Genomic DNA, 27,315 nt, shown 5'->3' on the forward strand with positions numbered 1-27,315 from the left:
GATTGCAGGGAACCCTTTTTGAAAAACACTGTTCTAGATTGAGGCCCATCTAACATGTACAGATGTGCCTAGACTTACTGTTCCCGCGAACAAGGTGCGAGATTAAAGCTGCATAAACACTTTGTTCACGCGACTCCATCGCGGTCCAGCCATAATCGGCTGGCCCAATTATTTGTGGGGTTTATTTATGTAATTACGATTTGCTACTTGTCCGGGGGATGACACACTGAAAACTTTGCTTATGCCCGTGCATGCGCCGTTGACAATGCCACTCCCAACCCGGGACTTCCATCGCCAGCCAGGAAAAGGGCTGTCAAAGAAATAATGAATGTGTACAATGGTTTGTAGACTGGGCGACTTGTACTATGGACATAGGGAGACTTTGTAATGGGTTGAAGTACATTACTGTACAGTATGATTCTGATACGCTGTTGCTGCAAATTGCAAATAAATGGCAGGGATTTACACTTGGGTTCGCATGGCACCGAAAACAGTAAGTCGGGCTGCCTCTGTATCAAGGCGTAAAAGTTGTGTGTGACTCAATTATTGCATAGGGCACATGGCGTGCTGAGGACAGGATCTGTAAACATGCCATGTTGCATATGCAACAACTCGGCATTTTTGCAGCCTTGACTCCGAAGTGGCTGCCGGGACATCAAATTAATGCCGGGGCTTTACATTTTGCTTTGAGCAGCATCGAAAATGGTAAGGTTGAACACATCTGCACAGCATCCCATGACCAGGAGTAAAGAATTATCTTCAACCACACAAGTATAAACAAATCAGCCACGGGTTAGGTGCCGGTTGCAGCAACTGTTTTTTTTCCCCTCCACCCATCCCATTCAAGTTTTAAGTGCATTCCCACCTCAACCATAAAGTAATCACATGAGGAAGAATGTTCTCATGAGGTCCCTGATACAGTACGTCATAACGGTTTATGGTGTGTCAGGGCCCATACTTTACCAGGTACATCTTTAGGGTACAGGAAGAGTTAAAAAACAAAAAACAAAAACAACAAATGCCCTCGCACAGACCATGCTTAAAAAAAAATATTTGTTTTATTTCTCTTAACTTTTCATTTATCAGCCTAATGACAATAGAAAATTATTTCGCTAGTTTTAAACAATATAGCTATATTTTACTAGTTGTACTATAGCTGTCATGATCAGGGTAACTTTCTGCTATTCCAATCGTCTTCCTCAGTTACAAAGCAGAAACTAATCCCTTCCATATGCAATAGGATATAAAAGGAAGAGGTTTCACAATTCTGAGTGCTTTCCTTTTATTGTAATTTCAATACATTTTACTAAGTGAATCTGCACTTTTAACAGTCAATGGAAAATCAGTAACTGAAGGAGTTGCAGAATTGTGTTTATAGTGTGCTATCAGCATATGGAGATCCTGACGATTTCAAGGACACTGGGGGGGGGGGGGGGGTAGGGGTAGAGGAGAAAGAATCAAACTAACAAACCCAGATTCTTATTCATTAAACAACCCCTGAGAAAAGGCTTAACTCTACCAAGAATAATAACAAGCTGTGTATAACGCAGATATAAATTTAAAAGAGAAGTGGCATGAAGGTATGACGCAAAATCCCTTGTTGCAATTCTAACAAACCTTTATAATGGGTTGCAATGCATAATGCACAAGACATAGGTGACACCCCAGAGTAAGAAGTGAATACTGAAATTGGGACATTAAATGACCAGCAATCCGTTAACACAGAGAGATCTAATAACACATACACACATTTTATTACCATTTGGTGCATATGCTTTTGTGACCCTTCTACATAGTTTAGTACTTTAGTAGTAACACCCCTCCAAATCACTTGGATTATTACTATTCATGTGTGCCCTGCCACACACACACACTTTATTTTTATTGCTTTTACAAGGATGTACAGGTTTTTACAGTCCACTGTTTACAAGAGAGTTGAGAGAATACAGCTGTTAATGTACACAACAATACAACTTGATTGGCGTTTTCTCTACTTAGAATTTATATACAAACTTAGATTAGTGGTCTAACATTTAACATAAATGTTATCCGTCCAACTCTTCAGATTCATATATTTTTCAACACTTTTATACGCGGCTTAGTGAAGACAGAAAAGGAGATAGAAAAGAACGAAGAGAAGAAAGGAGGGTCAGGTCACACTTTTTTTAAGGAATGTTTTGACGTGAAACTTCTTTGCTGGCACATGCAGAGTTTATGGGGGGAAAAAAATCTTTGTCCTGTAACTAAAAACCGTAACGCAGGTGATGTTATGAAACTAATGGACACGCGCCCGCGCAAAAAAAACAAAACTGCATTCTAGCCCGCACAGAGATTATACTAAACGCACACACACACATTTTTTTTAATCAAAGTCAAAATGCAAGGTTTTTTTTGTGCATTGTTTAATGTCTGCAAACTGTTATTCAGAGACTTGTACGATCTGCTTGCCGATGTTACCCCCTCTCATCATGGAGAGGAAAGCACCTGCAAGACAAAATCATTGATATAGAAGTATTATTTTCGGCACAGAAAAGGAAGGTATTAACCGGTCAACAAAAAAGTATAACAGCGCTGTTGCAAGTACAAAATACATTTTCCCTCGGAGCCCTGTGTGTCCATGTGATCTGTCCCATTTTTATGGATTATGGTAAACACAGTAAAGGAGCTAATAAATAAGCTGAATAGCGATGCGCCAAACGGTATCCTCAAAATGAAGCATTTCCCCCCAAAATATGATTCCCCACTAAACATTTCAATGGGCTAATGATGCCAAATTAGTACGCTTTCAGTAAAATATCGCCAGACAGCGAGCGAAACATGGGGCGTGTGCCCTATTTATAGTGCCAGCATTAAGCAAAATTAGTGGTTTTAGAAAATGTCACACTCGCATGGAAATGCAAAGACACAGATCTAATGCCAGGCAAAAGCACTCACAAACTCAGATTTGCTTGTGACAAAAAGGGGTACATTTAGCATGGTTCCCGACCATGTGCGAACATTTTGCGCATCTCTAATGCTAAACACCTCAATACAACCGGTACATGCTGACGCCATGGTGAAAAAAACAGAACTTTAATAACATCACAAATAGTTCCTCATTTAGCCAATGTGTCAAATTGCAGTTTCTTTTTTCTTAACGCCTTAATTAATGCATAAAAACAAACCCTCACAAATGTGGTGAAATTACTATATTCCATATCATGCCGTACTAATAGAGACCTAGATAGTAATTCACAACCTATTCCTGTATCTTATCTGAGCTTTAATAGAGTTTACACAAATTAAAACAAAAAAAATCATTTTGACCTCCACTAAAAATAAATGGTCTTTTAAGTGTTTACAAGGAAAGACTTACAAGATGGTGATTTTTAGCATGCATAATAGTCATTTAATCTGTTGTCAATTCGCTTTTATGGTAAGATACATTCATTTCTAGAACGGACCCATGACTTATACTCACGCCCTCACGCCTATAGAGCATGGTCGGCCAACTCTAGTCCTCAAGAGCTACAGACACTGCAGGTGTTTAGGATATCCCTGCTTCAGCACAGGTGGCTCAGAATTCATTTGAGCCATCTGTGCTGACGCAGGGATATCCTGAAAACCTGACCTGTTTATAGCTCTTGATGACCAGAGTTGGCCGCCCCTGCTACAGAACATAGTAAAGGTGGCAACCCAAAATGATCTCAATAAAATAAGTTAAATGTACCATGTGTGTAACATGAGAATAAAAGTCATATCCTGTGTATTTACTGCACGTGACACTGGAGTCGCCTTACACTGAGGTACACGCTGCTCCTCCATCTGTGGCTCGTTTCATTCTGACCATGATTCAAGTCTGTTAATCAGATGCACTGAATGCCAAGTAAAAGCCTGATCCAGTGCAGGTCTCCTAGGGAAAGTGACTCTTACCTGCTGTGTTCTCTAGTCCATGTACAACCGTCTCTTGCGCCTGGTAATTAAAGGCAGAATAGGTTTGCTAAATTAAAATGCATTTGAGGACAGTGTTTATACAATGTGAGAAAATGTTATACACAGAGGCACACAAAGCCCATCTCGCAGGGAGCAGATTAAAATTATATGTATTATTTTATGCTCCTGATCACAGTCTGCAGAAATCAGCTTGGTTAGCTACAGATTGTGTGCGCTCTGTAATATCACATTCTGGAATATAACAAGCTCAGTTATGAAAGAACAGACTTCAGCATTATATAATGGCATTGGGGGACTGAGGACGCGGTGAGACCGAATCTACAAGAACAGCGACACGGCCAGCTGGAACTTCACATGCTCTTTAAAAAGTTGGTGCTGCTGCGATGGTAATTCAACTGAATGGCTGAAAATGTGCGATAACTTTTACCGAGCATTTGTGAACTGCTGCCTTCCATGGAGGGTGACATTCGAGTACAGACATTGGGGACTTTGTGAGGGTCACTTAAGTCTCAGATTTATTAAGAAGCTTTCAACTGGAACCAACGGGATATGTTCTTGTTTGATAAGTCACAAGACTTTGCAAAGTCAATAGCAAAGTCATAGACAAGAGTCCTGTTAACCATAAAGGCAGCCTCTTGTAAAGGATAGCATAACAAGAACAGAAAGGAGGTATGGTTCAACGAGTCTGTTAATACTACCAGAAGATGCATGGAACAAGGTGACAGCGAAATACTTCAAATAATAATACAAAAGTTTGATGCAAGAGAGTCCTGTAGGGTTTGAAGCCGAAGAGCTTGTAGATTGATTTTAATCTATATTTTGAAAACTGGTAACTAGGTTAGCAAAAGGGACCTTAATGACCGCCAATCTATTTGTTTCTAGATTGGGCTGAAGGTTTATCTTCGTGGTGAGAAACTCCCGTTGAAGCTCGTGAACCGGATTAAGATTCCAGGGTCAGCTCTGTCTCGTGCACCAAATTTGAAGCTCTCTGGAGCAGGGACAGCTTGCAAAATTCTATGTACAGCACCGTGAACATGGTCAGCAAAAATATTATATTAAATATTAATGTTTATTCAGAATGGACCTAGGGCTTAAAGATCCGGCCAACTGTAGCATGCAGAGTACAATATTTGCAGTAAACATCACAATCTTTTACATACAGTTTGTACAATCTGACTGGAAAGGGATTGGACACGTACCTTCAGTTTCCCTTCCCTGACCCACTGGCTGAGCTGCAGAACGCCCGAATCATGTTGGTCTGCGTAGTTCAGCACCATAAATCTTTCCCTGGGAAAGAGCAGCAAATAAAAATACCACTTATGGGTACAATCGCATGTCTCAGACGGGTCAACAAACCTGCTTTCCCCCCCCCCCCATTATCTCTTAGCACACAATGCTTCAACGGCAGCCAGGGATTCTGGGTAATGACATGCAAAATGAGCCCTTAACGTGTGTCTTTTTGCTTCATATCCATATTAATATGGATCCCTATAAGCTTATGCCTGCAGCTTTTCAGCACATCCTGGGTTAAGAAGTGCACAGCCCCTAAACCTACTCATAACTTTCTGTGTTCCTGGGAGAGAGGAAACTTCCTCATAGTTTTCCAATTTAATGGTGGTGCTTTGGTATTTATAGAGTGGGCACGTTGCAGCCCCACCCCCCTCTCCCTACCCTCGCTAAAACAATGTAGCTTTCGTAGGGCGAGAGTAGATAACAGCTGTGACCAGTTAATATTGCTCATGCTAAAGGGTTAGAAAACCAGGATAGGACAAGACAACCACCCCAAACTGCAAGTTTAAATGTTAGCTTTTCTAATATGAGACACTAACAAGGACTCGTACTGTACCTTGTGATGTTCCGGTCCTTCAGGGCAGTCTCGGTGTGGGGAGGGAGAGGCGGTGGGTAAGGGACGTTCTTGTTGTATTGGGAGATCTGGCCACATAAAATGACATGGCTGTCCTGGTTCATCTGCTCGGTACAAAAATATTTCATGATGTTTTTATTGTCATTATTCATATAATGTCATTTCAGTTTATGAAAGTATTTCTTATTAGAGAGGGAGATCCATTTATTGTTTCGCAATGTATGCTGATGTATACTGGACAAAGGGTGGAAAATACAATGCAATTGGTGAATAATGTTACTGCTAAAAATATATATATCTCTGGTTTGTTTTTGACGAATTAAAGAACGTTCCTGGGATACAGCGGTTTGTGAATGAACAGACAACCTTTAAACCATATTTCTTCTGCCCCTGCTGAGTGGTGTCTCTTTGCTGGGGAAGGGAGACCAGCGCAGGGAAATCCCTGTTAAAGGAGAGATTGCAATTCCGACGATGCACTCTAACACTCAGACTCCTTAACAGAACTTTCCAGAAAGGAGAAAACAGAAAATAACCATGTACATGGAGAGACCCTAAATCAAGGGTGTGCAACTCCAGTCCTCAAGGGCCACCAACAGGTCAGGTTTTCAGGATATCCCTGCGTCAGCACAGGTGGATCAAACAACAACAACAGCAGCAGCCACGGGCTGAAGCAGGGATATCCTGAAAACCTGACCTGGTGGTGGCCCTTGAGGACTGGAGTTGCCCAACCCTGCCTTAAGGTCATATTTATCAAGTGATGATACGTCGTAAGGCACCTTGTGGCCCATGTAATAAATATGGCTCTTACTAGCAATGTACTGTACATGGAAGGGCGTGTTGGTGAATATACCCCAGATAAAAGAGAGGGAGATTGGAAGAGAGAACAAGAGTTAAAGGCCGAGAAAAAAAAAAAAATACAGATATGTAAGTGAAAAAGCGTGGCGATGCGAGTGAGAAAGTGTGAGAGAATAGGTCAGAGAAAATACAGAGAAAGGTGCCTAAGGATTAGAGAGTGATGGATAGGAGGAGAAGTTGCTAGTTGTATTCATTTACACCATGCTGCCTCCTACATACAGGGTAAGAAAGTGACTCCATCTTATTACCTGGCTGATCACTGTATCACTGATCTCTCCCCCAACATTATCAAAGTACACATCCACTCCGTGCGGGCAGCACTCCCTCAGCTTCTCCGTTATTCCCGCTTTCTTGTAATTCAACGCGCCATCAAACCCCAGATCGGAGACCAAGAGTGAGCACTTCTCGTCCGTACCACAGATTCCAACAATCCGGGAGCAGCCAAGGTGGCGGCCGACCTACAGTATGGGGCAAGGATAAAATGAGAGAGTGCGCGGACAGGGCCGCGTGGTAATGCAGCGATTAGGAAAACACAATGGTAACCATTAGCTCTTCAAGAAAGAGAAGTACTGGGAAATGATACTATTAAAGCATTTGATCAGGATGGACAGGGGAAAGCAAAGGCAATCTGTTCAACAATCAACTGGGTGGAACTGCGTCTTTAACTTCATAGTTGCCAGCGTGGGAGGCAACTCATTATACCCAGTAGTAACCAAAAGGGATTTGTATCACTCTAGGACTAGAGCCACGCTCGTCAACTCGTGTTCCATGGCGGCCCGATCAGAACATAGGAAACCAGGAGTGTATGTGAATGTAATTGCACTTGTAAATAATCAGGACTTCCAGTGTCACAAACTGTGCTTAGCTGTTTAAACAGCCACAGTGAAGTTTGGTTCAAGTGATGTCAGGACAGCCACGTAAAACCATCACAGGAGCCGAAGCCAAGAACTAGAGCATTATACCTGGCCAGCCAATGAGCCGCAAGCACCAGCAGCGCCACTAATAACCATAGTCTGATTGGCCCCCCGGGTCACGTGTCCTTTCTCCTTTACACCAAGCAAGGCAGTCAGGCCGGTCAGTCCCACTGCGCCCAAGAAATGCGAGAGGTGCCCATCCACAAGGCCAGGGTCCAGCTAATGGAAACAAAACCACATTGTAGTGAAAGGCAAGTAATTCACCTGCACGGACAACCCAGCAATGCCACCACCCAGCAATGCCACCACCCAGCAACGCCACCACCCAGCAATGCCACCACCCAGCAATGCCACCACCCAGCAATGCCACCACCCAGCAATGCCACCACCCAGCAATGGTTCTGTTTGTCTCTGATTTGATATTAAACATTATTATTTGTCAGGCATTGCTACAAATATTTTCAGAGAGAAATTGAAGAACTTTTCTGATTTTGCGGCGTTCATGAAGGGGTTATTCACTGGGACTCAAAATGACCCACTCCCCCTCCCCAGAAAAAGTGAAGCTGAATAACTGCAGAAAGTCTGGGGAAGCTGAGCCGCCACGTCACAGCTCTCCATAATGCCTTATATATAGTGCTATGCACTGACTGACAGCTCTGCTTATGAACAGGTCTTCCCTGTGCCGGCCTGCACAATGAATGAGTAGATATGGACCGGTGCAAGTCATTTATTTATTTTACCCCTGGTTATTCATGTGATAGCGCAGATCGGGAACTACTGCACGGAAAGTCCCATTCAAGTCACAAGCCAGTTCCGTGCTGTAGCACCCGATTTAATAAAAAAATCGCCCCACTTAGTCTCCGACAGAAATAAAGATGATACACCCAGGCAGAATTCTACAGACTGCATTAACAAGGAGGCAGATAAGGACCAATAGCAGCACATTATGGCTTATTCAAAGGATGCATAACAATGTAAAGGTCTCAAAGTTTCTAAATCAAGTGTGGGTGACTGTTCGATTCATGTTTGTTTGTTAACAGCATACTTCGCCAGGACCTGGAATAAAGGGAACAGGAGCTAGAAAGCATTAACGTCTCAGGCAAAGCTATGCTGATTGTGAGCAATGCTCGAGGCGCATAGAGAAGTGAGATAATGAAAACATTTCACCGTACGCCACTGCAAAATGTTAAGTGTGAGTTAAAGTGCCTAAAGCAGCTGCTTCTGAAATAATGAATTAAAGGTTTTATTTTACCATCACAGCAGGGTCCATCTGTTGCCATCTTTGATGATACATTGCGAGTTCTGCAGGTGTACTTTACAAATATCATTTTTAAAAGGCCCTGTCATTTACACATTTTAAGCAAAAAAAACAGTTTGCCTGTTTTCCACATCAGTGAAACACAAAAAAAAAAACAAGACTAAGGCTTTTCAAATAAAGAATTTTTAAAACAAACATTTTGGAGGGGGGGGGGGGGGAGTTGCGGTTTTAACCCCATGACTGCTAAAGTGCATAGCAGTAAAGAAGATCTAGTGGCACAAAGTAAAATGCCCCTATATATATATATAATCTGACTCCAGGACCAGGTAAAGCGATTAAATCGTCCCGGATTCTTCCTACCCCAGCTCTGAATGGAAGAGGGATTTTGCAGAAGCGTTCAGCAGCCCTTCTAGCTGCCTAGGTAATGGGCGGCTCTGACCAGGGGGCAAGGCTCCCTCACTGCTGATTGGCCGCTGACGCGACCGGGAAGGATCAAGAAGGGAGCTTAAAGGGCGCAGCCGGGATCGGGTGCGCTCACTTTGCTCCTGGCTGTGACCGTTTTCGCTTTGGCCTCTTCTTCCTTCGTCAAAAATTGGCAAGTACTTTTATTTGGTTAAATTGTTGGCGTATTGGCCTTGTCCTCCTCTGTACACCTCCCCCCCACTCCCTCACTGCTGGGTGCCAGGCTGGCCCGCTCGGGGCAGGCGGTGGGTGCGAGTGGAGGCAGCCTGCGCCAAGGGAGAGATAGAGCAAAGCGGACTTATTGCCAAGGCCTAGTGATCTGCGCCAGGGGGAAAGTGAACACATTGGGAGCAGGGAAGCGGGCAGCAGAGTGGGAGGGGAGGCCTTCCCTGAAGCTTCCCCGAGCATGCACACTCATGTTGTCCCCAGTGCTTACCCTTCCACACGGAGCATGCGCATTGTGGGGTTGGTTGTCCTTCCCCAATGCTTGTGCCTTTCCTTCTAACACCACATTTATGTGTGTGCTTACCTGCTTGGGGCAGGCGGGGTGTTAAGGCAGGGGTGCCGGGGGAAGATACTGGCCCGCGTGTCGGAAGGGTGGGCGCACATTCAACCCCCCCTCCATTTGGGGGGTGCGTTCCATCCCTTCCTTTTCTGGTGCCTCTGTACCTGGCGGATGGGCCATTAATTATCCCCCTCTTGAAACAACGCATTTGTGGCGGAAGTTGGGGGGTAAGTGCTTTTTCTTGCCAGACGGGGCTGATAAAGCCCGGGGGTAGAGGCGAGTGGGCGGGGCGGATGGAAAGAATTTCAGCCCACTCGCGATAACGGCCGGCGCACGGCTACGGTTGACGGGGCCAGCGGGTCAAGGCCTGTCTGACCCTGCACTTAACCTATTAAACGACAAGCAGTTACGCTATTTTTTTATAATAAACAAAAGCCGCTGCCTTTTTATACCTCCAGACCGAGTCTGTCGTTATTTGTATGTGTTTATGTGGGTATTGGTAAAAGAAAAGAGGGGACGGGGGCTTCCCGCAGCCCCCCTAGTAAAGGGATTCTCCATAAGATTTAGTCAGGAACAGGATGATTTCTTATGAAATAACGTCACTTGGTATATTTGGCCACTAACCCTTCTCTGTCAGAGATGCTTGTAATGCACTGAAAATCAACAATAGATTTGCCCCATACGAGGGGTAAATAAACTAAACCTATTACTAAGCGGTTTGGGAAATGTGAAATAGTTTGCACATGTTCCTTTTGGTGTATAGCCGCCTCACGGTCCCCGGCTTTAAGCATTACACGGACCGCATCTTGCGCTGTATACCTTACTTTTTGCAGAGATTTGTCATCCAGGATACAGGCCGTCTGCCAGGGCCAGTTAAAGCTCATGACGAAATCCCCCGCCGTGTACTGGCTGCTTCTGCTTTCTTTCACAACACCGACTCCACCACTGTCCAGGGTTTTCGAGAGCTCCCAGGGCTGTATATAATCTGTGCCCGTGAAATCATTCATACGGCAGCGCTGAAAAACAAAACCCCGTTTACCAGGATTCATCTTCCAGTCACACCCTCCGCCAACCCCAAGTAAATGCAGAGACAATAGGTTGCAGGCCCTCCAAGGCGTCACAACTACTCAGGATTGCTACACAACAAATACAGAGATGCAAAACTATTCAATATGAAATAATGTTAATGTCAACACATGCTTGAATTTGAAAAGCTTTCGCACATATACAGAATAAGAGGAAACACATTGAAATAGTAAGAGTTCAGTGTTTTCAATGCATTACAGCTCGGTTATAAAATGGTCAAGTGGAACTACAATAAACGTCTTTTTGGTAGAAATCTTTGGGCAGAAGGCCCCAAACTGGTGTATCCCACTTCGGAGGCCAGTGTCTTAACTTCCTGTTGGTGACAGTGATCGCTTCTGAATGTCCGTCGCGATGACATACTCTGTGATAGACTGCAGTATATACACCCCAGTTTCGCAGTCTAGCCTCCTGATCTGTTCTTGCTGGGAGACCGGTCAAAAGTCTTTCCATCGGCTTTGCAAAGCACCCGCACCGAGACAATAACCAAAAGAGGCGCATCGTGTAAACAAGACGGGAACACGAGCTGGGAATTAACAGATATGCATTTCACAATATGTTAGGGGGGAGGGTTACTGCTTAGCAACACAATCTATCTGCCCTAAATTATAATTCCGTCTCCAATCGCCTGCAAATCCCAGGTTCTCCTGCGTGGAACATGATCAAACCAAGCCGGAGCACTGACAAACACACCTGTAGGGGGAGGACTCATCTATAGGTTATTCACACGTGTTAAAGTAGCAGATGTATCCACAATATAGAAAGGGCTACTTAAAACAGGGGTGCTCAAATACGGTCAGCAAACCCCCCCTCCCCCCAAACAGGTCTGGTTTTCAGGATATCGCTGCTTTAGCACAGATGGCTCAATCAGAGGCTCAGTTGAAGACTGCACCACCTGTGCTGAAGCAGGGATATCCTGAAAACTTGACCTGTTGTGGGGGCCTTGAGCCCCCCTGACTTACATCAGTCCTGTTATATTGCTTTTAAATGTACCCGAACTAGAGTGTCCCCCAGAACGGACCTGGGACCCCCTGACTTCTAGGAACTCCCTGCTTCCAGAAATATGGCCGCAGCATCACCAATCAAAACGTCTAAACTTTCTACTGACCACCGAAGCCGGGCCGTCCCCGGCTGCCATAATGTGTCCATGGGGTGACGAACACAGCTGGTATCCCAGGAACTGGGGGTTATATAAATACTCCCGCAAACAGTGAGCAGCACGGTCTGCTGGTATAAAAGCCTATATGTTCTACAGTGAAAGGAGTTCTGAGGGCTGCAGGAATATATAGCTAGCTAATCTCTCATACAGTGAAAGGTGCTCGGTTTCATCATACAGTGCAATATGGTTATTGCTGGGGAGGAGGAGGGATTCTTATCTCCAGTTCATGAAATGTAACTTTGCAGTAAAAGCATCAGTAATCGGAGGCGCTCATTTCATCCTGAAATACTTACTCCACTATTCTTTATTTAACATTTTTTGTAATAAACCTCTTGTGATTGTTTCCGGTAAGCCGCGACCATCTGCTTTGTTTTTTTCATTAGAGGAGACAAAATCCATGTTAATAAAAGAATGTGTGTGTGTGTTTAAAATGGATGCTGCAGATTAGGAGATTAATACGTTGTCTGCAGAGACAACAAGAAAATAACATAAGAAATGCAGGTTAGTGTACACTAAGTCACGTGCAATGTGGGAACCCATACAATATCCAAGTGCTTTGTTGCACTTAGCTTTGCTCAGATGCAAGTGCTCTTTGTGAATTCAGCCTTGGGACTTTAGCCTTGGCAGATGTTAGCAGCTGGTCACATAATATTAGCCTTAGTCCTGGTTCTGCAATTCTTTAGAAACCACGGTCAAGCAGATTCCCCGCCAGAGGAAATACATGATGACGAACAATACTAATGATTTTATTTCTCTTTCTTATATGGCGCTATGCATTATTCGCATAACCTTTCAAAATAATGTGTCCGATTTTCAGAAGGATTAAACCGGTTTTAAATAAGAGCATGAAGCTCTTTGGACTCGGTCTTCAAAAATGTTTTAGAAGAACAGAAAAGGGACATAACAAAAAAAAAATAAGAAAACATACGGTCACGTACGGCACACCTGTGAGCACGTGACCTGTATATGGCTGAGTCCATGGTGACTCAGCCCGTGCGGAGGCGCGCTGAGGTTGAGGGAAAGCGGGTGCTTTCCCCGGCCTTGGTTAGCGTGCCGTCCGGGGGCGGGCCAGTGATATCACGGAGCTGGTTCGCCCTCATTGGGCGAACCGCTCACGTGACCGGCCCTGCGCTCCCTTGAGTGCTTGAATTTAAAAAATTTCTAAGACATACGCTTCCGCATGCGTGCGCGAGCCCCTGCTAAAGCCGCTCTCATTGCGGCTGCAGGGGCTCACTGCCGAGCAGCAGCGCGCCTCAGCACAGGTCAGCGCTTATGCCCGAGGCCTAAGGGACAAAAAAAAGGTTAATACAGATATCTCTAGCTGTCCCACTTTTCACCTTCGCAAAAGGTCCCTCAAATGGACAATATCTCCCTTCAATCAGTCTCCATTATACCATCTGACACGAATAGCACACAAGTGAGCACGTGACATAGATATGCAACCACGGTTGCACACATGGCTACTCTAGCCAACTCACCTGTCTCCTCCACAAAAGTTCCTTCAATGAGTTGATATTAACCCCTTACTCAATTGCAATCATATCTATACGCTTCCACAACCTGAGAAATTATGCAAATAAAAGATGTAAAATGAATATCTGCCACGGTCTCAGGCCCCTGTTTATAATAGTTTTTTTCCTATTCACATAACACAAAAATCTGCTGTAGCAAAATTTGTCCGAAAATGTAAATACTCTCCAAAGTTCATTCAGAGCCCAAAGCATCACTTATTAAATGTTGTAATATATAAAAATACATTGCTTAGATTTTATTAAATGTTGTAATATATAAAAATACATTGCTTAGATTTCAGAAAAAGGATTACAAGAACATACAATCACAGTAAATGCAGGATAGTTTCTTAAAAGAACAGGTTAAAACAGAAATCCCTATACATTACGTTACCAAGTCAGGTATTTTCTCCCAGAGAGGTCACTGGTGCAGAAAAGAGACTTCGCGTGTTTGGTCCAAACAACAACATATTTACTGCATTAAGGGGATGCAATATGTTGCAGGTTCAAAACGGCTTCACATTTAAAAAGGCAACTATGCACTTCTCACCAGGTAAGGATCCACAGAAATATACAAGGTCCGGACCAGGACCTGTCCGTCCATGATCTCATCTGCAAGGGCCGCTTCCTCCAGGCGGAAGTTTTCAGACACTGGCTCCGCATCATTTCCTGGAAAGCCGTACGTGTGTCAGTAGCTCCCCAACAATTCCCCATCACAGAACTACAGGGCCAGAAATATGGGGCAGCTAGAAGTATGCAATCGCTATCCAACAATGGGGCTGTTTAAGTCTTGTCCTATAGTAGGTGCTTGTGCGCGCGCCTGTGCGAACGCGCGTGCACGTGCCGCACGCTTTTTGTGTGTATGCTGTGAGCGAAGGTAGTGTGTGTGTGTGTGTGTGTGTGTGTGTGTGTGTGTGTGTGTGTAATGTATTAAATAATAATTAAAAAAAAAAATGCATGTTCCACAATAAAAATAATTTTTATTTATTCAACTTTGACACACATATCAGCGGCGGTAGCGTCGCAAAATCTTTTTTTCCCGTCTTCCCCCCTGTCGGCCGGCTCCACGCTCACTGCCGTGTGCGCGCGCTGCACCATTATAGAAAGGCTGACTAACCACAGCCAACTATACGTGCCGCGTGCGCACAGCGGAGTGCGCACAGCGGAGTGCGCGCAGCTACTCTAACAGCCTTAATGAAAAAACAGGGTGTGTCCCCTACCAGGGGATTACGTACGTTTCAGAATACCAGTGCAAGTATATTGCCGGCCAAAAGGGTCAAATTAACAGTGCAAACAGCAGGGGGGGGCAACTCCACGCCTCAAGGGCCACTAACGGGTCAGGTTTTCGGGATATCCCTGCTACAGCACAGGTGCCCGTGTGTGCTGGCATAGAGATTGATAGTGTTCTCTCTCTGAAGGTTATACACTCTTCTGCCCCTCAGCCTTAATTCCTCACTACACCCCAGCTAACATCTTGAGTTCTGCTCAAGGTTTTCTTCTGTCTTCCCCTTTAATAAGTAAAGCCCTGTCCCGCCTGAAACCTCTCACTTACTGCCCCGCACCCCTGAAATGCCCTTCCACTCAATATCCACCGCCAAGCATCCAACTCATCTCTTTCCCCATTATCGCTTAGCAAACAGTGCTTCTTCACTGCAGCCGGGGATTCCGGGGGAATGACATCCAATTATTTTTTTAATACAAACCCTGCAGAATCTGCCAATGTAAAAAAATAAATAAAAATAACCTTTGCTGTAAAATAGTGCAAAAGTGATTTAAAGCTGCAGTTTTTTTTTTTTTTTTTTTTTACTTCAATAGTTTCATGTGGGCAATCTCTAATTACCTAAAGAACTGTATAGCTGCAGGTCAATTCGTTCTCCATGTATTGATAGGCGAAATTTGGTGCCATAATTAGTGAAGGGATCTGTTTATATTCTGCTTCAGTCCGTCAGTGGAAGCTCATGAATATTCATGAGCACTCCTGCACTGAAATGTGCTAGAGGGAGGGCAGGGCTGACAAAGGGGTGTGCCAGGGCTTGTGACAGGACATGAAGGGGCAGTGCCTTAGCAAATGGCTGTTAAAATAGAATACAAGAAAATTGGTCTTTCAAAGTTGTTGTTTTTAAAAAACAGAAAATGCTAAAAGTATTTTTTCTTACTACAGAACTGATTTATTAAAAAAAAAAACACGCAGGATATTGACTGAACTGCAGCTTTAAATATAGTTATCTTATTTATTCTTAAAAAGGAATTGATCACCTACAGTTGTTGTATCTTATTATTCCTAACACTGCACCAAATTTCTTACAAATGGGAAGAAAAATAGAATTAGAAATGTCACACAGACACTAGTTGGGGGAATATTGAACAAACGTTGGCTTGTTAAACAGTTCTTGTGAAGGAAGCTGGCACAGCACATTCTCTTGTCAGCAGGAGGCAGCCATAAACATTAAAACTAATTGGTCACTAAATACAGATTATGCTGGAATGCCCCAGCTCCACACTGGAGCCACCAAGCTAAAGGTGCAGTGCCACTTAGCACCAAATACAATGAAAGGTTTCAATAGGATACAACTAGGTGCTTGTCGTCTACATTTACTCAGAAAAGTGGTTTAAAGTAATTCCAGAAATGTTGCTTTGTTTTCTCTTCCAATGGGAATTATTTCACCTCATACTTCTGGACGGACATCCCATGTCTGAGGCCCCTTTGACAAGGAGGTCAATGATCAGGAAGAGATAACATCAGTAGGAACCATGCTAAACTTCAGGTTACAATATTTACCAACATTGCAATAATAGATTTGAGGAAACTGCCATGGTGGCCATTTAAAAAAAAATAAAAAGAAGATACCTCCGAGATATTCATGTAAAATATATTTCTCCACGACAGAAAAAGGTGAGACTGCTGCCTGAGATTGTAGCATGTGCTCAGGAGGAAAAAGGAGAACTAGCTAGCAATGTGTAAGACCAGCTAAGTGGAACTGTCATTCCTTTGCTTTTTGGTCATTAAACGAATCATAAATTAACAAAATAGAACACTTACCAGGCCTAGAAGCCAAAACAACTCTCTTGATTTTCATCCTTACAGCCCCAGGGAATTATTTATTCACACGTGGCAGAATCCTAAAAGGGTACATATTAGAGGTATATTGATGAGACAACGTCTACATATTTACTAGTAGGTGTTAAACTATAAGGCATCATACTGCCGCGCATTTGAATGGACTTTAAATTAGCTTGTAGAATGACACTACTTAAAGGATACGTCTACATACAGGGAAGTGGCCATTCTTTAGCTGATGCCATTAAAGTCTGTGAAATTTCGCCCAAACACGGCCAAAGCGTTAGTTTCCGCTATAGGCGTAGGCCCTTAGTATAGATGGCCTGATGCAGATGGCAGAGATTGTCACCCCATGTTTGTCTCCATTTGAAATGACAACTAACATCTGTTAAACGCCGAGAGCCTTAACGAGTGAGACTTCAGGATTGTATCCCATAAAACGACATTGGTGTGCTATTGAGTGTGCTGTCTTTTTTTGTTTTGTTCTCTAGATCTTAAGTGTGGCCACACTTTTGAGACAAGCACCCCAAACAAAGCAGGCTTTGAAATTAACTCCTTCATTTTGGTCGGATATTAGGCGATAATCTCAACCGATTCCTGATTTAATTCGAAAAATCAATGGTCATGTCACTCCTTGCTTATAATACACATGGGGTTTCTTACAAATTGTGTTTATTGGAGAACAATACACAAAAATTACATTACAATTCATTCTTTTTGTCTGGAAAAAAAAAGAAAGAAAAAAGCGGAGTTAAAACTCTGAAAACTGCTCTAGAATATTTCCTTCCAATCCCAAGGACAGCCTTAGCAAAACCACAAACCAACTTTGCTCCAGGAAGTGAACATTTGCACATGTACAAAATTCCTACAATCTGAATGCTGTTCCAGAATGAAGGACACTTGTAACATGATATGAGAGGTAACCCGGGCAAATATGTTGGAAGCACAAATGTAATTATTTCACTGTCTACAGCTGCTGACTCTTCATGTAGGCAGCTGCTGTCCTGCACAAGTTCACCAACACACACATACACACTCCGATACACAATGTCTAAAACAGGGATGGCCAACTCCAGTCCTCAAGAGCTACCAACAGGTCAGGTTTTCAGGATATCCCTGCTTCAGCACAGGTGGCTCAATCAATGACTGAGTTCCTGTGCCGAAGCAGGTATAGCCTGAAAACCTGACTTGTTAGTGGCTCTTGAAGACTTGAGTTAGCGAGCCCCGGTCAAAAACGTACATTGATATATGCAGAGACCACAACCTCCAAATCGTCAAGACAAGTCTGACAATAATATAATATAATATATACAGATGTGCACGGACTCACAGATCCCTTTTTAATACGTATTGTTTTTTTTTGTTTTTTTAATGGATTGGGCTCTTTTGTAGATGTATTGGGGTATTTACACACGCGCTCCGGCGAGCTCAGAAACTAAAGATTTGTTAAGACACATGCTTCCGCAAGCGTGCGCGAGCCACTGCTCAAGCCGCTCTCATTGCGGCTGCAGGGGTTCACTGCCGAGCAGCAGCATGCCTCAGCACGGGGCGCTGACCATGCCCGAGGCCTTAGACTGAGCCACCTGTGCTGGAGCTGGGATATCCTGAAAATGTTACATTTCATCTGGTCCTGTGTAACTTTTAGCCTGCGTTCCAGACTGGGAGTAACGCCTATACTGGAAGAACACTCTGCGTATCTTTGTGACATTTGGCAGTGGAAGAAGCATCTTTTGGCAGGGGTCATCCAAAGTTTATTCACATACTTATATGCCCCTGCCAGGACTGTGTGACTCATTGAGCCAGATTCCCCAGCAATGGGTTTGAGTAAGTCATTCAGCTGCTGATCAGTATTAAAATGTCACCCCATTTGGCAGCATATTGCAAACTCATCCATTGCAGGCCCCTATGAAAGTTAGGGTTGGCAGGTGTCCAGTGTTGAATCGGACTGCCCTGTATTTGGACATTCTGTCCAGTAAAAAAAAAAATGGAGGTAATACCGGATGTGTATACTGGTATTACCTCTCTGGACTACCTGACCGGCTAGGGGGGCTGCGGTATTTCCCCGAGCATGGAGAGAGCAGGGCTGTTTCAAAGGGGCTGGGTAGCTTCCTCCATCCTGATTGGCTGCTGCTTGGTAATACAGCTATGAGAAAAAAAACTTCTAACAGCGCTCTAAGGAGATAATAACAGTTATGGGTATAATGTGACTTAGACAGTGATTGTGAAAAAATAATATATATACTATATTGTGCAAATAAGTGAAATAAGTAAAATGAAAAATGCTGCTCAAAACCCTTGGAAGGATGGTACACAGGAATCCCTCTTGCTGGAACGTGTGGAAGTTGAAGGGGAGCGCAACTCATTCAGTGGTGAATATGTGGAATGAAAAATAAACACAATAGTGCAACACAGTCTCTATAGATGTATCTCCAAATTCAGTAGGCTTCTATAAATTCAGAACTCACATTTTATCTGAAATCAACGAGCATGTAACCCAAACTCAAGTGGGTAGTGAATGATGTGTTATGATCGTGTAGATCCTCTCTGTCTCTGTATCCTAGGATTCTTGGGGATGTCTGGATGTCATGGCAGTCGTGTATAGATGAGAAGACGCCATAGTGTGTACCGTATAAAAATAACAATTTTAATCTCTAAAAACCATATAGATGTATGCTTACATCAATAAAACATGTACTGGGCACATAAGAAAAGCGAACTCTGCCTCCCAATTCTCATCCCCTCTGCACGAGGTAATGGTAATACAGCTAACCAGGAGGTGGTGACAGGAGCCAGGGGGCGGGATCCATGGGAGGAGGAAACCGCATGGAGCTGTGAGAGATGAGTGTGTGTCGAGCATTTCACACCTTTCACCATTGTGTCCAGTATATTTGGAGAAGCCACCTGGCAACTGTACTGAAAGTGTAGGGGTCATCTTTTCCTATATATGTTTACGTTTCACACACAGAGCATTGTGAAACTATGTGACGTGTGCTTCAATGAGCAAGGGGGATGGTATGATTGTTTTTATTTATACAGAGCAACATTCATCTGCAAGATATTATAGGGGCTCATTACAGGAAATCATTCCAAAATAATTTCTATTTTGACTGTAATCCATGGAACTGGAGACCAGGCTTTGGCTGCCTCTAGAAGAGGTAAATCTATCCACTTGTGTGCACCAATAGAAGATAGTTAGCAGATCCTGAAAACTTGGAAAATCCGTGCAATAAATGACTAATTCTGTTACTGGCATAACTGCACCAGAATTGGGCTGGTTCTTGGGAAACCACTTAATGGAGGAAGCTGCAAAGAATTTGGGCAGCAGGTCTGTGAAGTGTGATATCATATATATCTATCATTATCTTCAGTCCTTGTCAATCCACCTCCTCCATGATTTCAGGTACTGTGGTTGCAAGATCATACATACATACCAGTCAAAATGGCCATACACCTTGTGTAAGGTGCCTCAGCTGAGGTAATCCTGGTGCCAGGTAAGAGATTATTTAAAGTCAGTACAGACCACAAAAGTGATCCAAATACCCACACAACACAGGAATAGCAAAATAAAACTAAAGCAAATGTCTTATGTTCCAAACTAGCTTTTGTGGCCGGCTTCATCCGGGGAATGTAATAGTGAATACATGTCCCTGCCTCCACCCCCCCCCCTGCTGCTGGATGCAGTGCGGGTGAGATTTGTCTCTGTCTGTGTGTCTCTCCCCCCGATGGCAGCACATCTCCCCGCGCTGCAGTGGCATGTCCCCTCACTGGCAGCACATTTTCCCGCCACCCTCTCCCCCCGCTAGCTGGCACATCTCCATCTCCTCCACACATCTCAGAGACACAGACAGCCCCGATCCAGCCAAGGACACACCCCCTCCCTTAGTAGCCACGCCCCCTGCTTTAACAGATTTGCTGGACAGACGAGGGAAACTAAGGCCTGGGGCATAGTGATTGTATCCGGGCGGAGGCTCTTTCCCTGGCCTTATACAGCGCGCCGTCCGTGGGCGGGCCAGTGACGTCACGGAGCTGGTTCGCCCTCATTGGGCGAACCGCTCACGTGACCGGCCCTGCGCTCCGGCGTGCGCCAAATTTGAAACCTCCGTGAGGCACACGCTTCCCCAAGCGTGCGCGAGCCCCTGTTAAAGCTGCTCTCATTGCGGCTGCAGGGGCTCAGTGCCGAGCAGCAGCGCGCCTCAGCACGGGTCAGCGCATAAGCGCTGACCATGCCCGAGGCCTTGGGGAAGCGTGTCTCACGGAGGTTTCAAATTTGGCGCACGCCGGAGCGCAGGGCCGGTCACGTGAGCGGTTCGCCCTCACTGGCCCGCCCCCGACACGCCTACGGACGGCGCGCTGTGTAAGGCCAGGGAACCCTGAGCCTCAGCGCGCCTCCGCCCGGATACAATCACTATGTCCCAGGCCTTAGAATGTCCATAATTTGGGAGGTGAGTCACATTAGAAGCTCAAAATTGTTGCGTTTACCAAAAAATCCACAGCAGAATATACAGTGAAAGTTTCGTTGTGCCGTTTCTGAGATTTCAAAGCTTCGGACAAACAGACGGAATCCAACTTAGAATTATAGTATAGATGCAGATATTAGCGCGACCCTGAAGAAGGTCCCTCTGGGAACAGAAACGTCAGGCTAATATCTGCATGTTGGACACAATAAATGTACTTTAGTTTTACTTGCTATTCCCGTGGTGTGCTGGTATTTGTATCACTTTTGTGGTACACACACACACAGTAACACACTTGCCTTGGACAGAGTTTATTTAACCCCTTCACGTTCAGAGTTCAGCCACACGTAGCAGCCCTTTTCTGGGAAGCACAAGGAGTTAATAATGAGGTGTCAACCGGAGATATACAGAAGGGAGGAGTGGCCGGTAATGGGGAGAAAGCGCCGGTAACCGCAACAGCTCTCCCCAGGGATGGCAACCCCTACTGGCGCGTGGCAGGTAAGGGGGGCCCCATTCTGTAACAGATTCTCCTTTGCCCGGGAGACGCCGCTGAAGTGTGTACAGTAGCTGTAGTTGTATCTGTGACACGAACTCCAACCCAGCGAATCACCGCGCGGGTAAAATAAGTGTGCTGGCAACCTGCCCCGGCCAGCGCCCCTGTGCGCGGTCATTCCGCGCCAGGTCCCAGCGCGCTGTCAGTCTGCACCAGGTCCCAGCGCTCCCTGTGCGCGGTCATTCCGCGCCAGGTCCCAGCGCGCTGTCAGTCTGCACCAGGTCCCAGCGCTCCCTGTGCGCGGTCATTCCGCGCCAGGTCCCAGCGCGCTGTCAGTCTGCATCAGGTCCCAGCGCTCCCTGTGCGAGGTCAGTCCGCGCCAGGTCCCAGCGCTCCCTGTGCGCGGTCAGTCCGCGCATCATGTGATTGAGTGGGGAGTAGCATCGCAACCCGCTCTGTCAGGAGGGGCGTGACGCGGGAATAACATGCGTGTGACAGGTCACGTGATCGCTCACCTGCTCCCCGCGGGTGGGCTTCCTCGCGCACAGACACCGGGCGAGTGAGACCCTGAGCTGCCCAACCGGCTTTCTCAGCGCATGCGCGTCACTTCTTTAAACCTTGTTCAGCGGCCACAGATTAATTTAAAACAGGAAAGGAGTAGGAGGAGCCTACGTAGTGACGTGTCACTGGGCGCCTGTGACCCCTGGTGACGCAGGATTAATACATCAGTATTTTCCTACGTGCTGCTAGTTGGAAGGTGGCATGTTACTGTCCTTGGCCATATTATATGGCAATATGAGCCAGTTCTGCCATACCTCCCACAACACTTCCAGGTGTTAGGTCACCTGAACAGACCTGTGCTGAAGCAGGGACTGATTGAGCCACCTGTGCTGAAGCAGGAATATCCTGAAAACCTAACCTGTTTGGGGGGGGGGGGGATTTAGGACTGGAGTTGAGCGCCCCTGATCTAACTGATTTGGACATTGCATTGGAGCTGACGTCTGGGTTATGCAAGTGTGTATATCGCTATTTGTATAGCGGCACCCAAAGTGCCTCAGCAGTAACACGTGTGACAAATAATAAAACATTAATATGGAACCAAGCGAGACATGCAAAAAAAGTAAACATTAGAAAAAGGAGTCCCTGTTCGGAAGAGCTTAGTGTTAAGCTAAGGCCCCGCTGCCTCAGTCATGCAGGCAGCGCGCTGAGAGGCTCTAGACCGCTACCTGCAGTCTGTAGGGAGCGGGTTGGGGGGGTCTGAGCGGAGGGTCCGTTCGTCCCCCCTCCCCCCACACACACACCACACATACACACACTTTTCCCCCGCAGCTCCTTCCCTGCTCCCCTCTCGAGCCGCCTCCCTCCAGTAGCTCCTTCCCTCCCCTCCTACCCTCATTGGCTGACTGCCGCACCACGTGACACGTCAGAGCTGCAAATCACTAGGAGCTTGCAGCTTCGGCCGGCTGACGCGTCACAGCACGCAGTCAGCCACATCGGAAGGAGCCAGCGGGGACCTCCAGACTGGAGGAAAGGGTCTGGTGGCCTGCGGTCGTACGTGCCGCCGGACGCAGCAGGACCAAAGCCTAAGGCTGCGGTCAGGCAGGGAGGTGGCGCTCGTGCGCTGCGCCCTGCTCGGCCGGGTGATTCGTGGCTGGCTAGGTGTGCGCTCATCTGGGGGCGCGGCCACAACGTCACAGAGCTGGCTTGCCCTCATTGGGCGAACCGCTCACGTGACGCGCTTGCGAGCGGCAAACTCAAATTTGGTTGCGCTGCAAGCATCTATGTGCCGAGCAGGCACTTGCTCACACTGGCCACACACATTGCCTCAATGTGTTTCATAGCAGCCAGCGTGAGCCCGCCCGCTCAGCACCACCCTGGCCGAGGCCTAAGTAGTAAGTATGGGGAGCTTACAGACAGTAGGATGACCATGCAGAGATGTCAACCTCCAAGGGCTGAAATCAGTGTGATGTGTGAGTTCTGGCCCCGGAAAAGGGCATTTTATTGGAAAAGTACTGATTTCTATCGGATACCGGTAAAGTCAATGAGACCCTGATGCTAAAATTCACTATCTGTGAGAGCTGACAGATCTGTCTGTCGCTCACTCAGCTTGCGGTGATGCTGTCTTCCCTGAGCAGTGGGAGAAGGTTTTCGTTAAAATGATTGGAGCTTATCTCGTCTCCAGCACTGTGGTTTCAAAGACTATTAAACCCCTTGGGTGCCCCATTTTTGCTCGTTATATAGAGGAGCGATGAACGTGATCTGAATGGAAGAGGAGACCCCTACTCTTCTGTTGCCGTCATTAGCAATATGTGGGAGGCGCTGCGACACTGGTGCCACAGCCTCTCCGGCACTCAGGCAGTTAAATAAGGGCCTATCATGGTTGCTATTTTTATCTCCCACAATCCCCTTCTTGTCCCATCGCAGGCCAGGCCTTAGGGCAAGGTGCTTGCCTTGGGCCACACACCTTCGGGGGACCCACGCTCCCTTATGTTGGCACCGGGGTCCAAACATCCGCCTGGAGGAGGGAGCTGGGGACGCCACAGGCTAGCGGGACCTCTTCTCAACCCAAGGTGGCTGGGTGGGTGTATGTTGAGGGGGGGTTGTCTTACCTTCTCGGGAGTGGCTCTGCTCCGGCAGCGTCACGTTGTCATGGCGACCAGACTTCAAATAGTGACGCATTGCCACGACAAAGTGACGTCACATGATTACAAGATGTCATGACGCTGCGGCGATGCAGGAAGAGAGCTGCTCTTTAAGGAATCACCCGGGACAACAGGTAAAGTACCCCTGATTACTTCCACCGGAAAGGCCCCGCTGCCAGCGAGCTGGCTTCGGCAACGCTCACTGGTTATGGACTCTCCCAAGTGAACAGGAAATACATCATTTGTTACCATTATTTCTGCTATGTTCTATCCTGGGTAGGATACAATCCCGGGATTGTCGGGACCACTTAAAAATGCTCTACGTTTTTATAGATGTTTCCCAATAAACAAGCATTTTTGCACTCTGTAACGATCCCTTCCTCTCCTTTTGTACTGTTTCATTCCAGGGATATTATTCTTGTTTGTATTTGTTTTTTATTGATATAAAAGAGCTGCCATTCCTCTCATTGATTGTTTTGCTTATTGGTTTTGATGTCTTGCAGTTAAATCTAAATGCCCATTCAGTGACTTGTTCTAAGACACCGTACAATGAACATTGCAATGTTAACCATGTTGCCGTGATGGGAAACAGCAGACACATTTTCCACAATATAAAAAAATTACAGGTAAATATCCTACAACTTTGTCAACTAAAAAAGGTGTTTTGTGCTTAAGGTGTGTAACGGGTATTCCCCCCCCAATCGCAGATCTGATGTGGGTGCAAGGAACATACGGTGTTACCATAGGTGTGGTGCATTACCTGTTGGCTCGCAGGAGGGCTGAGCTTCCGCCACGGGGAACCTGGGGCAATTATACTAGGGGTAACCACTTACTCAATTCAGCGCCTCCACCTGCGATGGCTCCCACCAGAGGGGGAGTGGTTCCTCGCAGGACAATACAATAATCACATACACGGGTATATAATAACTAAGGACTTTACTAACATGCAAACAACATATCACGGCAGTACCACAATATAACCTGTGTCCCTCTCTCGAGGAGACACCTACTGCGTCACGCAGGACGCTTCCCCAACACCAGGTGATCCCACCCAGTGTCCCGAGAATCCCCACCCAATGTCCCGCACTCTTGCAGAGAGTCAATGGGTGACTGCGCAGTCACAGTTAAGCTAAGGGCCCGGTGGTGCACTTATGTATTAGATACCTGCCGAGCACTCCGGTGCTCGGGTCAGCAATCTTCACAAAGGGTCAGACGTGTGATGAATCCGTCTGATTATCCAAGCGAACTCCGGCACGTGCGCACCGCTAGGGCGGTCCCACTCTGGAATCGTCTCTGTGGACCTCAACGTGGGTCCAACCGCTTCCACAGGAACAGCAGCAGCCGCTGTGTCCCTATCTATCTAAGTAGTACTAACGTGACAGGAACCCTAACCTAGGGCCTGTCCCTGTAGTACAGCAACCTGTAGTGGCTTGGGGGAACTCCTATGGGCCTGCAGGGGTAATGACCTGTCCCACTCCCCTAACTACCCAAGTCCCTTCAGCCTCACTACTTGCTAACTAGTCCCAGCGCCTACAGCAGCAAGCTGTAGCTCACTGGAGGCTGCAGCCAACGTGCTGCAAAACAAGGTGCCTGCCTGTCAGACCTCACAGCACTAACAGCCGTGACTCTGACAAGGCAGCACTCTATGCTAAAGGGCAGCGTCCCTATCTCGGGCCTCCCTAAGCACTTACCCACTAAACTAGTGGGGCGTTGGGGCCTACCTGGGGTGTAGGTACCTATATGGGGCAGAAGCTGCACTCGCTCCCCGCACCCTACTTCCCTACAGCTCCCTGACTCCAACTCTCTGTAACCTTCCTTTCCCCAGCTCCCACTAATGTAAGTGGCAGGGTCCCTATCCTGAGGGCTGCCCCTGGCAACACTCACCTTACTGGGGAGCTGAGCTATCTCGGACCAAGGGGGTGCTGGCCTAGTACAGGGGAGTCCCTGACTCCTGTACCCTACCTCCTTCCCTTGTCTGTTCCTTCCTCTGACTGATCTAACGTGCTCCAAGCCCGCCAAATGTATCTCTTTTCCCAGGGGTCTCCTAAGCCCTATTGGCTCCCTGGGGTCACATGGGGCTCGCAAAGGCTCTTGGGATATGTAGTCCCAGCTCAGAGCCTTCCCTGGTGGTAGGCTAGGGGTTCGCGGGCTTTTCCCTACCTTCACTGCGCTTGCGCAAGCTTTCCCGGGCTGCCTCGACCTTCCCTCAGCTTTCCCTGCTCTCGCGCGAGCTATCCCTGTCTCGGGGGCTGTCCCTGCGCCTACGCGTCCCTGCGCATGCGCAACAGTGTCCTCAATGGCGGCGCCCTGCTTGTCCGACCGCCGGGACCTTAGAGACGCGATCGCGGCCTTAGCAACCGCCCGATCGCGTCCCCGGCAACCGGCCGCAGGCAGGAGAAGCCGCGCTGCTCCCTGCTCCAGCCCCCACCCTTGGAAGCAGCCGTCGGGTCTCTCGACACCCGCGACCGAGCTGCCCAAGGGGAGGGGGGTCTCCAGGAGCCACGGGAGCTCCAGGCTACAGGTGTAAAGCCAATTATCCTTTAAGCACGTAATATTGTAATTAATTCTAAAACAGACAAAATAATACAGGGAATTCTAATATAACATGTGCAACAAACATAAAATCAGATAATAGGAAAGGAAATCCCTGCCCCATAAATCTTACAATCTAAGTGGAATTATTCAAATACACATTAGATGATATATTATTAAACTATTTTATATAGTATATTCTTCACTACTTTTCTTCCTTACTTTCAGGTATATAGGCCTATGTATATTATTTTTTTTAATATAAAATATATTAACTAGAAAAAAGGTATTTATGGGATCTTTTGGCGAGGTCTAGCACAGCTTCCGGGACATTTGACCGCTGCAGATCAAGTGTCCTGTAACCCTAATAACCTTAACCTCTTACCCTAAAAACCCTAACTCCTTACCATAAAAACCTTACCCCGTTAACCCCATACCATAAAATCCTTACCCCGTTAACGCCTTACCCTAACATTAACCCCTTACCCCGTTAACCCCATTACCCTAACATTAACTCCTTACCCTAAAAACTTTACCCCGTTAACCCCTTAACCTAAAAACTCTACCCACCTTACCCTAAAAACCTTAACCA

General features: G+C 46.3%; 1 protein-coding gene across 3 annotated transcripts; it reads right to left on the bottom strand.

The window, feature by feature from the left end:
* Positions 1 to 1,441: 1,441 nt before the first annotated feature.
* Positions 1,442 to 22,211, bottom strand: PTGR2 (prostaglandin reductase 2). 3 transcript variants are annotated; one of them, XM_075614286.1, is made up of 10 exons: positions 21,356 to 21,927; positions 16,585 to 16,664; positions 14,095 to 14,213; positions 10,616 to 10,807; positions 7,615 to 7,785; positions 6,901 to 7,110; positions 5,780 to 5,901; positions 5,133 to 5,220; positions 3,913 to 3,952; positions 1,442 to 2,484 (listed from the first exon to the last, which is right to left on the bottom strand). In XM_075614286.1, exons 2-10 carry the CDS (start codon positions 16,619 to 16,621, stop codon positions 2,420 to 2,422), a joined length of 1,044 nt encoding a protein of 347 aa, XP_075470401.1. In that variant the 5' UTR covers positions 16,622 to 16,664; positions 21,356 to 21,927; the 3' UTR covers positions 1,442 to 2,419. The 3 variants fall into 3 exon arrangements, with proteins under 3 accessions (XP_075470401.1, XP_075470400.1, XP_075470399.1); XM_075614285.1 differs by lacking the exon at positions 21,356 to 21,927 and adding an exon at positions 19,068 to 19,115; XM_075614284.1 differs by lacking the exon at positions 21,356 to 21,927 and adding an exon at positions 22,065 to 22,211 and having other exon boundaries at positions 1,443 to 2,484.
* Positions 22,212 to 27,315: the final 5,104 nt, after the last annotated feature.

The sequence above is a fragment of the Ascaphus truei genome, chromosome 9 (genome assembly GCF_040206685.1).
Source record: "Ascaphus truei isolate aAscTru1 chromosome 9, aAscTru1.hap1, whole genome shotgun sequence".
NCBI classification, from domain to species: Eukaryota; Metazoa; Chordata; class Amphibia; order Anura; family Ascaphidae; genus Ascaphus; species Ascaphus truei.